The sequence below is a fragment of the Sturnus vulgaris genome, chromosome 4, assembly GCF_052056855.1.
Source record: "Sturnus vulgaris isolate bStuVul1 chromosome 4, bStuVul1.hap1, whole genome shotgun sequence".
NCBI lineage: Eukaryota > Metazoa > Chordata > Aves > Passeriformes > Sturnidae > Sturnus > Sturnus vulgaris.
In genome coordinates, this window is record NC_142246.1 from 22,479,136 (window position 1) to 22,495,961 (window position 16,826).

General features: G+C 38.8%; 1 protein-coding gene across 1 annotated transcript in view; it reads right to left on the reverse strand.

Annotated features, from left to right (window-relative positions):
• The window catches only part of RFC1 (replication factor C subunit 1), a 34,524-nt gene extending 22,100 nt beyond the window's left edge, over window positions 1-12,424 (reverse strand). Inside the window, exons 1-4 of the mRNA XM_014871039.2 lie at window positions 12,269-12,424; window positions 7,097-7,216; window positions 6,075-6,150; window positions 4,870-4,989 (exon numbers count right to left, since the gene is read on the reverse strand). Of these exons, the coding sequence (XP_014726525.2) occupies window positions 4,870-4,989; window positions 6,075-6,150; window positions 7,097-7,216; window positions 12,269-12,424 (472 nt within the window). The remainder of the gene's footprint in view (window positions 1-4,869; window positions 4,990-6,074; window positions 6,151-7,096; window positions 7,217-12,268) is intronic.
• Window positions 12,425-16,826: the final 4,402 nt, after the last annotated feature.

A 16,826-nucleotide genomic window follows, 5' to 3' on the forward strand; every position in this document is an offset into this window, starting at 1 on the left:
GTCTAAGCGAAACTGAGGGTGCAGAAAATAAGGTTTGCCTACAGACCTATTATTGACTTTATTTACTTTACCTATGCACGGGTCAGTACTCAACACTCCCAATACTCGGCAGGATTGAGTTTTGTACTCATCTTCTGCCTAAAGTGACACTTTAAGAAGATTACCTTTAAGATAACCACATCTCAAAAAAGCCAGCAAGTCTATTTCAACTCAACCCCTGTAACTCCTTCCAAAGAACAAATGCAATGTGTGATCAGCAAAGTGTATTTTTCCTTTCTCCTCATTTAAAAAAGCTAGTAGTTGCAACCTACATTTAAAAAATTAGATATTATGTCATTATGTCATTTTAGATTTTTAATGCTATTTCTCAAAAAGCTAACTGATTTTAGATGTACTACAAACATGTACTTTAAACCACAATTGTTAGCACTTGGCCTATATTGACATGTCAAGGGCCTGTGCTGTTATAAAAATATAAAGCTTACCTGAATCATTTCACCTTTACACTCCTGAAACGAATTTACCTTTGGATTTTTCAGTTATAAAAGGTAAATCTTAGAAAGTTGCCTCTGCTTTATTTTTCATTTTGAGATAAAAAGGTGTAGGGATACAAGACTGAAATGCAGTTAACTACCATGAGTTAGACACTTCAGTGTCAAACTAAATAGCCTTTGATATCCTTCGTCTAATATATACCAAATAAAATTGTTAGTAAAGTCTGTATGCATAGTTTTGGGACCATTAAAATATGTAAAAAGGGTGAATATATTTAAACCAAAGAAAATTATCTTATCTCACCATGCAATGAAATTTCAAGTTCTGGTTTAATTGCCTGAAGTTACCTGCATGACAGGAATATTCAGTAATGCCATGTGAATAATTACAAACCTGGAAAAAAGTAATTTCAAGCAATCCAGACACATATAAATGTGCTAATTTTTTCCAGCTACAGCTCAGGGAGCTCAGCTTACTGAGCCTCTCAGGACACAGTGCTCTGTTGTCAGAGCAAATCAAATTTGCTCAATCTCTTTTTGTTTTCAAACATAATCAGCATAGAAAAAAAAATATCCAAACATAAATCCTCTTTTTACATTTTGAGCTAATCCAGCAGATTAACCACATTAAGACCAGTTACTCTAGCAGCTCAATAAGGAGATCTGAAAGAGAGAAAAAAGGTCTCCAGCATGGAGAATAGGAACAGGCAGAGTAAAGCAACATCTTGAGCTAATACAGCTACAGCTTGAAGAGCTGCTATGGAGACTAAATTAATATTAGTTTTATTTTATGTCCTACCATGTTTGAAATGCAGGCTGACAAGTAATTCTAATGTCTTCTGATAAATGAATCCTTTTTTTTAGTCAGAATTACATTTATTTATCGATATTACTGTTATTCTAGTTTCTGTAGAAAGAAAAAAAGACCACTTCTAAAAGAATAAGATTGTATTTTACTTCATCCGCACCTCTGGTTTACACTTACTCTCCCGTTCAGGGAGTTAAGTACTATCATACATTCACTGTGCATACAATACTCCTCTCAACTCTTAAGAGTTTGAGTACAAGAGCACATTTACCATGATATGGCCCTTATGTTGTATTGCTGGTATTCCCAAACTTAACTAAATTAATTTTAAACAGTGTCGCTCCTCAATAACTTTTACATTCACCTCTACCCACCCCTGCTTCTTCAAAGGATTTCTGCCAGAATCCACTCTCATTCCTCAAATGCATTTCAAAACTCCCTTAAGGTTCAACTTCACCTTCTCAACTGACTTTTCATAAAACACTTCAGAGGAATGTTGGTACACAAAATACTGTTTAATTCCTCCTCACATTTTCACATAAGTATAGCATTTTCCATAAGTAAGTAGAACACAAGTATTGCCCAGGAAGTGCCAGTGACAGTATTTTATTTCCCCATGAAATGTTTCAGTGAAAGACATGCTTATTCACTGTTGCCCCTGGATTCTATCGCCTTCTGATGTTTACTTGTCTAACAGTTCTCATGCTCTCTCTGGTAAACAAGAATAGTTTACATTCCTCAGTGCAGGAAGAGACCATCTGACTGATGGGTGAAGAGCCAATGAGGTCAAGAGGTCTGATCCTCACTTGTCCAATCCTCGACCATTGTGAGATGTCTTTAAATAGACATGTCATGTAAATAAAGTTCTCTTTTCCTGTTCATCCATCCTGGAGTCAGGTGCGTGCTTGCTCTCTCTTTGTGTGTGCACCACAAGCCCCACAATTCACTGACAACCTGCTGCTCATTTCAACCTGTGCTTGGACGTAGGGACTGCTTTTTTGCCCACAGTATTAGCACTTAATTATTTTTTTGTCTGAGGTTGTTTGGGTTTGTTTTGTTGTTTGTTTGTTTCCCCATCCACATACATTAAAAGAATCAATATTCAACAAGGACCTTCACAAGCTATTCTGTTTGTCCAACCTGTAAGCTGCAGACCTCCACAGTTCCTACCAGGTCGGATTTTCTACCTTTATAAATAATTCAGCCTACCACTACAATAAGGCTTTCCTATTTTTAAAAATATTCAATTGCTACGTATACATGATTACCTCTACACAATGTATATGAAAGATTAAGTATTCACTTCAAGCAAGGTCAAAATTCTTGCTAAATAACCACCTGTGATGAAACCAGATGAAGTTCAACAAACCACACTAACAGGTCATCTACAAAGCTCAAGGTTCCATACTTCATTAAACAGTGCAAGTATTATTTTGACAAGTACAATGAACATTTGGATTTTTCCCAATTCCCCTAAGACTGTACTACCAACAAAATAAGGCTCATTTTTTCCCCTCTTGTTACTGTGCAGAATAACTTAGTTTTATCTTTGGCCATCATTAAATTAAATATTTACTTAGATTAAATGTATCAATAAAAACAAAGAGCAACTATTCTTGCTTTGCTCTTTTGCCTTTTAAAAAATTAACTTGTTCACAAGCCAGTAAGAAACAAAACAACACAATAATCCAGATCAACTTTTATACAAAGAAAAAGTTTAATTTCCCCAAACACTTTTGGAGAAAGCTGTCTCCCACATAGATATATAGATCAGCTAAAAAGAAATTCAAGCAACAAGAGGAAGAAAGTTTCAAATTAAATTGAAAAAATAGGTTGAGGCAATTAACTACCAAACTTCTGATGCCAAAAGGCTCTTTCAAACACTGCCATGGACAGAGGCCTTTAGAATGACATTTTGACTTTTGAGCGAGTCCAAGCAGCAGATTCTTGATTGAAGTTTCCAGTTCCATAACAGCAAAAACAACAAAAGGACAAATATCTACAAATTTTGTTAGGACCTTTTCTATGTATGTATGTATGTATGTCTATATTCCCATCCTTGTAAAACATTTATCTCAAGCCAACTGCTGTATTGATACCACTTAAATGCACTCAGCTTGACAGTTCCATCAAGCTGAAGAAACAATTTATAGAAATTAAATGTAAACAAAATTCAAGCATTATGTCTCAAGGTTATAAAGGCATTGTTTTAAAATACACTGTTAAATCAAACCTGTGTGTACTTAAGACTCTTTTGATAAGAGTAACCTTGAGCCCATGGTTTCCAGGGATTTCACTAATAACCTTGACTGGTATTCCCATGGTATCCCTAAGCAGAAAAACCTGATTACACCACTTGGAATTGCATAATAAACCTAAATAGATGCTGTTTATTCCCCAGGAATTTGATCATTCACCTACTCTGGGATAAATACTTGTAAAGATCCTTTTAATTAGGAAAGAATTATGGGAAAAATTGTCAAAGGAAACAAAGTTTTGAGTAAAATAATAAATAAGACAAATAAAATGTTCATGTTATTTTAGAAAATTGAGTTCATTTGAATATCTGACGTGGTTCAGCAGTATGCCAGGCCAAACTACCTAGGACAAGCAAAATAAGCACTATGTATCTCAGGGACAGAAAAGATCCCAAGGAGGAAGAAAGGTATAGAAAAAAGCAGCTGAGCCACACTTCTAATGCAATATTGCAGCAAACAATCCCTTTTTGTTTTAAGAATGCATGGTTTTATTATAGGGAGGCAATGTTTATGTTCAGCAATAAACTTACAAGAAAAACCTACCATGCCTAGGGATGGTGTCCACTATTCCAAAGTAAGTATAATAAAACTCAAAGATGGATTACAGAAGCCCCACTGAAATTCTATCACTTAACAACTGTGTTTTACCAAAACAGATCTGGACTCAAGTCTGTTAATCCAATCACAGTTTCTTCAGGAAGTACTGTGGCTAGTAAAGAACTCTGCTGCAGAGACAAATACAGAAGGCAGCAGACAGTTGTAGTTACAGTAGTTACAGCTTCAGCCCAACTCAGAGTGGGTGCAGAAGTTCAGGAAACCACTGCAGCAACTAACAAAATAAATATTTGTGTTGAGAAGTAAAAGACAAAACCCAAGAACTTTTTAGTCACCAACATACCATGAAAGGTTATCTACCAGAATAAAAATCCCCGTTTTCAAACCTGCAGCCAGCAGTCATTTCAAAGTATGCTAGTGAGGAGCTAACTATATTAAAGGTATTTCCTTAACTTCCTCCCCTAAATCTACAGAATTCTCTTAAGCAAGAAAGCATTACCTCATTAAACTATATGCCTATTTAAATTAACCTAAGCCACTAGTCAACATCACCTCAGTTTTCACCCTGCTCCTGACTTTACAGTACTTGAGGCTAAACTTCTAAAGCATTTTTGGTTAGCTTGTTTAAAGAGAACATTATTTGTCTTCCTGGATATTAGGTTTTATGGTCACATTTGAGTCAAACAATCCATCCCCCTGTAACAAAACCCACCCCACTACAGGTGAACATATAATGATATATTTCTTCCATTACCTGTCTCTGAAATATAAACAACAGGATCCTGCTTTAGAACTTTACCAAGTTTGGAAGTAGCTGCTTTTTTCTCAGGTGACTTCTTGGATTTTTTCACTGACTGCAACTCCTCTTCTGAATCTGTGTTTTGACCACAACATAAATGTAGATATCCTCCACATACATATGGGCTTTAAATAATAGCTCACATAACAGTTAACATGTGTTCACATATATTCAGCTGAGTGAGAAAACGACTCCATATTCCTACCATATGGAAGGAAGGTCAAAGCATAGCTTCCCTTTTCATCCACCATATAAATGAATAAATAAAAATTTGGTCAGAATTCAGTTTTGACAATGTTTTTTGTTTACATAACAATAAATACTTTGTTATTTTTTCCAGTAACTGCTGTATCTGTATAGTACTCTTTCTGAAAATGAATGTAACCCTCAAAACTACCACAGCAATTTACTTCAAAAAAACCAAACATCCCCAATAAAATAAACAATTAAAAAAAAACACCCACAAAAAATCCCAACACCAAACCCACAAAAAAAAATTATGCTGATGTGTTCCAATAGGTTGAAATCTATTTCAAAACTAACAGGCAAAAAAAAAAAAATCACAGAGGTGGCACTCTGATTTTTCAGGAGAACACTGTTGAATTGCCACTCACATCACCAACCATCCTCCATATCCTAAAAGCTGTCGAGATGAGATTTACACTACTGTGTATTATGGATCCCACATGAATAAACAAAAGAAACTGAGGAAGGAGAGACAGCTAACAAGCATTAGAGTGGGCTAACGTTCAGTCTATCTCTTTCCATGATAAACACAAATATATTGTAATTATATTTAAATAAAAGAGTGGCTGTAGTCAATTGACTTGAGTAGTGGCACCCTGCACAAAACAAAACCACCATCAACACCACCACCAAAAAACCACAGAGCTTTCCTGCTTGAAGAGCTCAGAGCACTATTTCTCTTTTTCTCTCCTACTACTAAAGGGTTAGAACTTGCCAAATCTCCAATCAATATCAGTACTTTAAAGGTAGCAGCAATATATTAATTTTGTGCTCCTACTATTCCTCACTGCTGAACAGGAACTGTTTATATAACTCAACCCATAAAAACTTTCAGATGTACAATTTATTTAATCAACTTTGCATACTGATGCAAAAATTACAAAGCAATATTCAGAAACAACTGTGAACAATACCTGAATCATAGATTATTCTTCTCTTCTTTTTTGTCCACTTTTGTTTGGAATCATCTTCACTGGGTGAATTATTCACCTAAGTGTTAACAGTCCATTAGTTCAACCATTAAACAAATCCTCTCAGCTTTTAGTCAGTCATACATTCAAATTTATGAGTTTAAAACAAATTCTAACAGAAATTACTTATTTTCCAATATTAGATTATAAATGGTTTTATGCTAACTTCTGCATGAGGGGGAAAGATGCAGCACAGAGAAAATAAGGAAAATTTTTCACACTGAAATTGTACAGTCAGAATACTTAGTTAAGTAGCATCTTACTTCTGAACTGTTATGTTTCACATTAAACATTCCATCCTATTAGAAATTCTTCCACTCTAAGTGATTTTTAAACTAGCTTTAGACATTGCTTTCTTTTTTATACAGCTCAGATGATTAACACATAAAGTAGTCTGAAACCAGAACCCAATCTAGTTTTAATCGTCATTTTAAAGAATATGGTCTTTGCAGCAGGTTTAGAGAAGTGATCCCACACTGTTGGGAACACAATGTTCATGTTTCCTGCACAGGTGTTAAAAAACTGGTCAGCAGGCACTACACCAGACTTTTACCTTATTTTGTAAGCATGACACTTTATGATATGTCTACATCTACTAGGTACAATCCTTGGGTTTATTAGACTAAAAATTACATAAGCAAACCATTTACAGAACTGTGGCCAATAGTCAGAATAACTGGAAATATATCAGGCTGTTCTTACACTAGCACTTATCCATAACAACTTCTACCTACCTTTGTCCTACCAACCAAATTTTAAAAATTAGCAATTTTCTTCACCACCTACAAAGTTTTACTACTAGAAGTTAATTTCAAGTGGCAGTCTCCTCATGCCTATAAAAATAACTGACATATGGTCTGTTATTTTAGGATATGAGAATCATGACTTTAAAAAATGCTAGATACATAAACAACCCAGCATCAGAGAAATCAAACACTTCATAAATATGAAAAGCAAAAATTAACCTTAGTCTCCTTTTCCCTTTTCTTCCCACTTGAGGGCCCTCCACCATTTTTAATTTTTTCACTCTTTTTCACAGTCTCACATTCTTGTCGCTTTCCAGGAGGGAAGAATTTCCGGATATCCTAGTAAAAGGGAAAAGAGATTTATACATTTTTAAATCAAGACAGCTCTTCACACTACAAAATAGCAATGCACTGAAGTTACCTTCTCAGCATCTCCATTGCACTTATTGATTTTAACATTTTGTTTACAGTTCAGAAAATGAAGCCCAGAGAGTTAAAAGTAGCTACTCAGACACCCACACCACCTGACTCCAGTCTTTGAATCATGAAAAAAGTTTATTTCTTCCTTAGTTGGGCATCTTCACCAATACATACTGTAAGACAGATTTCCACAGCAATGAAATACAATGACTTAAGACAGATGTATAATTACAATTTCTTTTTCTTATTAATTATAGGAAACCTAAACCAAAGTATTTCTGTAGTTAAAATGATTAACACAGCTCTGAAGTAGTGTCCCATGTAGAATGAAGAGGATCTGGAAACAGTGAAGTAATAGCTCCTACTTCATTCTCCACCTTCCCATAAATTTTTAAGACAGTAACTTACACCTCACTAAAAAACTAGGCAGCAAGAAACTTATAAAATTTAAATATAGAAAAATAACGCCAAGATCTATTTTGTTACCTTCTTTTAGTACCTGACCACAATACAGTCATAACAAACTTTCAAAGCATGTAAAATCAGCAGCTGGAGCTTAAATTTTATAAAATCACTACTGTACACACAAAATCACATCTGACTACTCTGTTAAAAGCAATCCAGTTTTACTAAAAGAAATTGAGAAAAGTGGTAGCTGGCTGGTATCACTATCTCCAGGGTTAGCAGCCATCTTACAGAAAGAAAGTGCCTCTTGTGGCTTAAACCTAAATGTACAGCAGGTAAAGGATGGGGCTCAGGACTCCACTGGACACTGCTGAGAGCTATTCCCTACCATGGAGTTCAGCTGGCACTTCTTCTTTATTATGGGGAACCAGTACAGCAGTACATTCTTACAAAACTGGCATCAAGTCTGATAATAAGGGGTCTTTGAGGCTCTTTTTCTAACAGTCAACTCCTGTCAGTTTGGATTTAGGGCTTAAAATCAATGGAACACGTAATTTAAAAGCATAAACAAGAGATGGGACATGTATAGGTTAATTTAGTGCACTTAAAACCATTTTCTAGAATGGGAAATGTTGTTTCCTATAAAAATTTAGGCTTTCAGTGTTTTAACGCCATATATTAAGTTGGATCCAGCAAATGGTAGCTTGAAAATCATTCTTCCTCGGTGTGACTTCACACTTTTCCATCCATGGAATTTATGCCTTGAAGTATAGATTTTCAACACTACTATTTTACATATATTCCTACAATATAAACGCAGTGCTATTTAAACTCTGAAATTTTGACTGCCAATACCTATAGCTAATACAACTGAAGAAAGTATCTATTTAAAAAGTCTCCAAGTAGATATTTGGACTTAATTACTCAATTATACTCATTATTACTGACTTCTTTTTAAGAAGGTAACATAGGCAAGAGAAAAACAAGTCTCATTAGATCTTTTATGTAATAAAATAATTTAAATACTAAATACAATGCTGCAAAATAAAGTTCTCCCTTTTTTTAATAGTTGTTACCTTAAAACTTAAAGTATTTGAGGATTTAATCTTAGATCAACAGTACGGCTCTGTTCAATCTAGTTTTAAGTAAAAACTGTTAACTAAGTGAGATGCTCTGCAAATCTACCTTGCTCTGCTAACCTCTGTGCTACCTGGAAATTGCTGCATGAGGGAACATGAATATGTCCCAAAATTACAGTCACCAAGCTGGTATACCTTAAAAGTGGTAGCAAGGAATATGTATTACATTGGTTATCCCAGCTTAAAACCATGTCTGTTTTAATTTATTTCTAAAGCTTTTCAGTAGGCTTCTCCAAAAGCTTTTTAGAAAGATTTATTAATCATTATTTTTCCTCTAACTTGATCTTGAGTTTGGATTCCAGTTCTGGAATCAGTGTTAAAGTGCACATAATTCTGGCAGAAGCTTTGCAGAACCTTTTGGTGTTCTGAGAATAGGCAAAAATATTAGAATTCTTTAAGATTTATACACGGTTTGTGAAATGTAAATTTACACAGCCCTAAGCTACAAAGGAAGATTGACATCTGTGCACAGCCTTGTTCAATATTCCACTATAAATTCACCAATCTCCTTCAGCTATCCTGCTCCTCAAAGGAAAAGGTAACCTTGCTGACATAACACAGTGAATAGATAACTGCCTGGGAGAAAAGTATGCCTCAGGGCAACAATGAAGTTACCTTTCAGTGAAGCTTTTATCCAGGAATCATGAAACAGATTTTTCATGCTTTTTATAAAGGCATGCCAGATAAATTATTAATTCATTGAGTACTAATTGCAGAAATCAAGCCAATTCAATATCTATGATACAAGCTTAGATCCCAGACAGGTCCACTTTCCTCCATCCTGGGCTTATCTACTTAACATACTCTGACTGACCTTCCTATTGCAATATTATGCCATCCATACATATATAGGACCACCAGGTGGAAAATCTGTATACTCAGCTTTTACCTATGCTCATTCCAATGAGGAAAGGCTGGTACTGTCAGGTTTCCTTCCAGGACATGCCCCCAAAACCACAGCAATGTGCCCTGTGTATCCTGAGATACTCACCAGCACGGCAGTTCCCTTGCCCATAAGGCTAAAATTAAAGTAGGCCAGGCTATTTTGCCGTGGGTCTGGAGAGCTGCTTCAGCAGCAGCACCAACAAGGAAAAACTTTGAGCAGTTCCAGCTAGGTAGGAGCTGTAATTAAGAATGTCTGATGACTCTCACTCAATTAGAGGGGTAATTGATGCATAGCACCTGAAAGGCCTACAAGGCTGGTTCCTGCTCAGCTATGGTGGAGTAGTATGGCTGTGTCATCTAGTCCTTGCCTGTTCTGATGCTGCTTCAAATCCTCCATCTTATACTGTAACAGAAGACCACAGTAATTAATCATGCCAGGCTGCAAGTTTTCCTCTGAAAGATTTGTCTGTCTGTTTTACTGGGGAGGGTAACACAAATAGAAACTGAAACTGATTTGTTAGGTAGTACAGAGTCTGGTAACTCAAAGAGTGTTTTTGCAAGACTCGTGTTCAGTAAGGCAGAATATTTTCCAAAGTAACATCATAGAATCCAGTCTGCATCTCAAAATACAAGATACAAAACTGAACTTCACCCACCTAGCTCAATGCCTGCAGTAAAAAGTAATGCACCTTACTTCAAATACTCTGTGTGTCTCAATGAGGGCCTTACATCAAACAATCAGATTTCTTTCCAGTCTGCCTATTTCAGTGCAAGTTTTGCTCGTGTATCAGCTCTGACACTTGGCAATTCCAGAACAATTGCACTCACTAAAATCAGATTGATGCTATCACTTCAGTGAAACCAGTAATACCTGCTTGGCTAACTACACTTAATGAAGAGTTACTGATAGTGGTAACAGCAGCAGTTTTTCAACCAGCATCATAGTTCTAAATGCATCACAGCTGATGCTCCAGCTTCAGCTCCAGCCACGAGTGTCCCTCTCAGCAAGAGGAAACTCAAGAAAGCCCTGCTACTAGGTATTCATTCCCTCAGGTGTACCACTGTAGCTCACTGCTTGGGAACTCGGTCATGGCCACTAATCTGGGTGAAAAAATAAATCCCTTCTAATACAAATCAGTCTGTTGTGTAACTCTGCACACATCAGTTCAGCACAGCACAACTAAGAATATGCTGCAAAATCAAGCTATCAGGGGCTACTTAGACTTGGCAGTACACAAGAAAAGCTTGCAAGAGTGTGATATTGGTTTGCAACATGCTCATGCTGTCACTGCACAGGCAGAACAGGCCGCACCATTACCAACATCACTGTACTTCTGCCTCTATTTCCACAGCTGCAGTAGAGATGGTTGAGCAGCCACTTCAGCACTTAAAGGGAATGGGATGAGGCAACTTCTACACTCCCCAAAACAATGGTTGTCTTCGTCCCTTCTAGACAGGGCCAGACTGTGAAACGGGTGACATTCAGAAGATCATACAGAGGGAGAATGCCTTTGTCCTGGGAAGGTGGGAAAGGAAGAAACAAGCCTTCCAAGAAGATCCATTTTTTTAAAAGGTGATAGCAGGAACACAGGAGAGGCAGATTTGTCCTCCTACATAAATCTGAAGTCATCAGCCAGCTCAAAACAAACCATGAAAATATCACAGTTTAATAGCGCCAGGATTCTCAGTGCTGGCAGACCTCTGTCAGTACAGCAGAAGACTCAGATTGTATCACTCACCATTGCAGAGCACCAGGTGTAAGCTATAAACAAGCTTAAACTCTTTGGAGAATCCAAAACTAGAATTGCACCTTAACTTGCAAAATAACGTCTGTAGTTAAGCCAGTAAAAGATGTGCACAGGGACTGCATCTGAGTAAAAGCAAACTTATCTGAGCCAGAAATGAAAAAGGGATACCATCTTATGGTGACTGCATAGGTGAGCAGCACCTTGGAAAGCATAGGAACACGTATATATTCATATTTAAAATTTCTTTACGTGCTACTGAGGGTTGCATCGTTGTCTATAATCAATTGTCTACTTCCAGACTTTCAAGCTCTTTTTTCCCCCCATCGAACTGCTTTTCTACAAATACTGCGCACCCTCCAGCTCGGCATCAGAAACGCCTCGTGTGCTCCTGCTGGAATTAATGGAAGAGGTAACATTCCGGCACACTCCGTTTACGGAAGAATTGCTCCTTCTGTAAACGCGCATTCCTTCCTCGGACAAGCCCACGGTCCCCGCCCTCCTCCCCACCCGCTTTCGGGCGAAAAGGAAACTGGAAGGGTTCAGCCGCATTCCCCTCCGTTCAAGGGCGTTTCCTCGGGCACGGGTTCGTGTTCCTGGCACGCGTGGGAAGCCTGAGTCCCTGCGGGCGGGAGCGCGGCGGGGCGGCCTCTCCGCTCGGGCACCGCGCGGGGCTGCGCGCCCGGGGCCGCCCGCGGGGCTCGCCCAGCCCGCGCCGGGCCCCGACGGCCCGGGACCCGAGACCCTGCGCGCCGCCCCCGCCCCGCGCCCCCTCGGCCCGGCGGGGAGCCCCTCACCATGGCGGCGGCGCGGTCCCTGAGCCTAGCGGGACTCTCCCGGCTCCATGCTCCCGCCTTCGCGCCAACTCCCGCGGCCCGGCGCGCGCCGCTGCCGTCACGGCCGCGACGGGCGGGGCTGTGGGGCGGCCGGGGCGTGCCCCGGGTCGGGGCCATGGACGGGCCTGCTGGCGGAGCCGGGCTGTCTCCAGCGCGCTCCCGGCCCCGTCGCTGTGTCCCCGTGCCCGCTGGTGTGCGGGTGGCGGCCGCCCCTCCGTGCGGCGGGGGTTGAACCGCTCCCGCGGCCTCGGGCGCTGCCCCGGCGGGAACCGGAGCGCTGCAGCAGCAGCTCCAAATGGAGCCGCGCGGGCTCGGGCACCCCCGGCAGGCTGGACCGCTGGGTGAAAACAGACAGGAAAGCAGCGCCAGGCCTCCGTGACTTCCATCTCTTTATAGAGCACTTTGGCAAATACAGCACCCAAAATAGGCGGGCAGGCACGCCCGGGCCAGCGCGGGCGGCACTGAAAGGCGTATCCTGGTTCTAAACTTGTGATAGTCCCTCCTCCCGCGCTGTCGGAGCTCTTGTTCATCTAATGGTGTTTCCTCCCATGCACTAAGGCTGGGGAGAGCTTGGAGTGCAAGAGAAACCGGGGAATCAATTAACGCTGTGTCTTCTGTTACTGACTGCCTTACTTTTCTAATTAATGTCTAATTAAATCTTCTATATTTTTTTTCCTCTGAACACACTTGCTGAACGCTGGAAGGGAATAAACTTGGTCAGGCCAAATAAAAACGACTCCACTCAAATACTGTCTGATGTCTAGGTTCTGTCAACTTACTGAATTGCTAATTATTGTTGGACTTGGAGAAGAACGGGAAAGACAAACTGAATTTGTGACTTTACAAATACTGCCAGTGATTTAGGACATCCTTCATCAAACAAAAACAACTGGAGTCCAAGCTCAATTTGTACTTGTCTCATACTGCAATCCCTAATGCTGTCACTTGTGTTCCCTCTGTGTTCACTGTCTACTTGGTCTCATCCCAGATAGCTCTTAATGTTACCTATTACCATTCCTGCTTTATTCTTGAAATTGGACTTTAAGTAATTGTAAGATCCTGTTTGTATAGAAACTGTTCTTTTATGAACACACATGATTATATGGGCCCGTGTATTTTCAGCATTAGTATAGCTTTTGAATTTGGGTTTCTGCATAAAGAACACAGCGAGCAAGTAAACACAGAACCACAGCACAGCCTGTCCTTTTTGGCCTGTTTTGCCAAGTTATTCCATATGCACTCAACATAATGGCTATGCAAACAAAAGTGATACTGCTTTAGAAAAACATCTCCAGCGATGTTTGTATTTACATATTTAATTCTCATTATGTAACTTTGAAAGCTGTGCGTATTCCCGATACCAGAGCTAAAGATCAGTTAAAATGGCTGACATTTTTAAGAGCCAAACTGTTCAAATAAAGCTAAAAGAGTTATTGCAGGTGGTTATCTCTGTTTGTAGTTGATAAAGCTACCTAGAGTAGCAGAGGAGTACCTGTCTGTGCGTTTGTGACATCATGTTTCTTGGAAGGCAAGAGTTTAACCCTTTATGGAGACATCAGACTGAACACCTGGAATGCCTCCAATTCACTTCTGGGTTTGGTGGGGAGACTCAGGATACCTCTGTTCCTATGTACATGCCCATGGAACCAGTGGAAGGGGGAAAACCCTTGTTGCACTACAGGAAAGAAAACTGAATATTCATTGTAATATGATGTGCTTTGCAAAATAAAATTAAGGCGAAATCCCTTCTGAGACTATTATTGATCATAGGTCTTGTTTTCAAGTCCTATGACCCAACTAAAATTACAGCTTTTTTAAAAGTAGCTAAAGTACGTTTGATTTCACCACTCTATTTACAACTGTGACAAATAATTTTTACAAAATTAGTATTGTTTTCTACCTTTCTGAAACTCACAGACTATTCGGCTTTTTATGTTGACTTTTTCTTCCAAAATACATTTTAAAAACTGAGATATTAAATCTTGAACTTGAGGTTTTTCCCCTATGTAATAAGCCCAGTCCTGCTGTTAATATTGTTAGTGAAGGCTTTGTCTTGCTTATTGAGAGGGGAGGTTTTTAATAAGAAAATTTCATTTTCTTATATTGAGAAATAAAAAGTCTGGTTTTTCGTTAATATCCTGTTTATTTTATTTTCACATTTTTGTATATTGCTATGTTGATACTTTTTTGGAATTGAAACCAACTTTTAAAGTGAAATTTCAGGTTAAATTCTAATTTTTTTGCAGTAATATTGGGCATTAAAATACTTATTTAATAGACTGTAGTCTATTTTGGAAGAATCCCTTAAGGAATATTTTTCTTACTAGACTCTCCAGTAAAGAAAATAAATTTTTTCTGGCATTGTAGAAGCAGAAATTAGCATTTTGTTGCAGATGAAAAATTCCAAAAATTCTTCCTAAAGCTGTAGTGTAGTTTCTATTTACATTAGGCTTTCTATAGTATCCATCACAATTATGTGTCTTTAGAAAAGACTTGATCCTATCTCAAACAGTTTCTGCTGTATAAGGTAAAGATAAGGGATTTGCATGACGCTGTTGGGGACAATTACATAAGTTGCTTCTTTGAGCACCTAACACTAGAAGATCTGAGCAGCTGATGTTAATGTAAACATTACACTTCTTCTGAGTGAACTTTGTCTTTAGGTCTTTTTCTTCATTTACATATCTAGGCAGAATGAATATGTCAACTCAGATATTCTATCCTTTCAACTAATGTGTTCAGCATTTCTGTAGATCAAACCCCAGATTTTCAAGCCAAACTCCCAAAACAAGGAGAGTACGTATTCAAGAGTCAAGTGAAAAATTGTTTTCTTCATTTTAGTCACATGCCTTGCCAAAGGCAAAGAAGAAAAGGAAAACTGATAAATAAGAATTGAACTGAACAATCATTAGGTGTCCTAACTACTGAATATGTATCAGCAAGTGACCTGCTTCTCCCAGTCTTGATTCATTCTGAAAACAGATTGATAAGAGGCAGGATATCCCACTGTGAAGCATCATACTGTATGGTGTCCTCATATAGCATCAGAGTTGGAGCCTGTCCTGACTCTGCCATTTGAGCCAGTGAAATCATTAATTCTCTTCCCCTCCTTTCACACCCTCACTTCCCAATAGCCCCTGATCACATCTCACTCTTCTGTGCTGTTTGCCTTCCAAATTAACAGTCACAGTATTTCCTTTCCCCAAGTCTTCGCTCAGATAATGAAATCTTCCTTCCAAATTCAAGTCACTATATGATTCTCATCAGTTAAACTGCTTCCCTTTTAATTTCATGAAGTGAAATTACAGCTCAAACAGTTAAATATGACCAAGTAGTAAGAAACTGGATTCACAGAGGCTTGAATCATTGAAACACTTTCAAACCATGATTATAGCATGCTCCCAGTCATGTCAATAATAAGGAAAGAAGCACAGTTCATAACCTTATACAGACCAAGCATCTGAGAGCACCTTACACATCTCAGGCAGGTGCAACACACTGTCTGCATCCACGTGCCAGTGGTACTAACACTGCTGTATTTAGTGAGGAGAAGCCTGTTGCCTTTCCCTTGCCCACAGATTGCCCATGGGGTTACAAAGTGGTTGTGGGTACTTGGAACTTGAGCATCTCTCAATGATGGTGACTAGCTGCTTTAGAAGTGTAGTGGCATTGACAACAACTTGTACTTGGGTTTTCTTTCATGAAGTAGCATACATAAAATCAATGCTTTTAAATGTCAAAATAGAAAGATGATGTTGATGCAATAACTATCAAACAGCATTTTAAATGCTGTTCCATAGAACAAAAAAGGAACATGTCAGTAAGTACTGTGAACCAACTTTGTATAGTCCCTGCCTGCTCCTCTTGTTCCCAAGCTGCCTGTGTGTGGTAGGATCTTGGCTGAGAAATGCAGGTCAATTACTTCAGGTAAGAGAAGCTCATGTTAGATGTGTGGCTACCCCACCACCAGGTACCTGGAGTGCAGAAGATGTCAGTGGGAGCTTTTATCTTCATCTGTGGTGAATATGTTTCTTGTAAAAGCTCTGCAGAGAAATGCTTACAAACACGGACGTTTTGTTGTTTATCCTAAAAATAAATAAACTGGCTTCCATTTGTATTAATTAATCAGCTTTACTGATAAATTAAAGGTATATGTCAGTGGTATTCTGCAGTGCTGCGAGCATGCTCTCACAGGCAGCAGGAGCAGTAAAGCAGCAGAAGCCCAGCAGTGCATCTGGACTTTCATGTCCTACATGGCAGCAGGGCTAATTCATCTAAGCAGAGTGCTCTGCTCTGGTGATTTATTGTTCCCATGTTCAGATTCCAGTGTGTATCTTTCTTGCATGCAAAATTACTTCATATTTCTATGTTGTTCCTCAAGGCTCTTCTGGAGCTGTGCTCAGTTTCTATTACTATATGGACAGACTTTATATTACTGTACCTCAAGAAAAACAAAAATGGCAGATATCAGTCTTTCTATATTGAGTAAATTGACTATATCTCAACATATATACTGTTG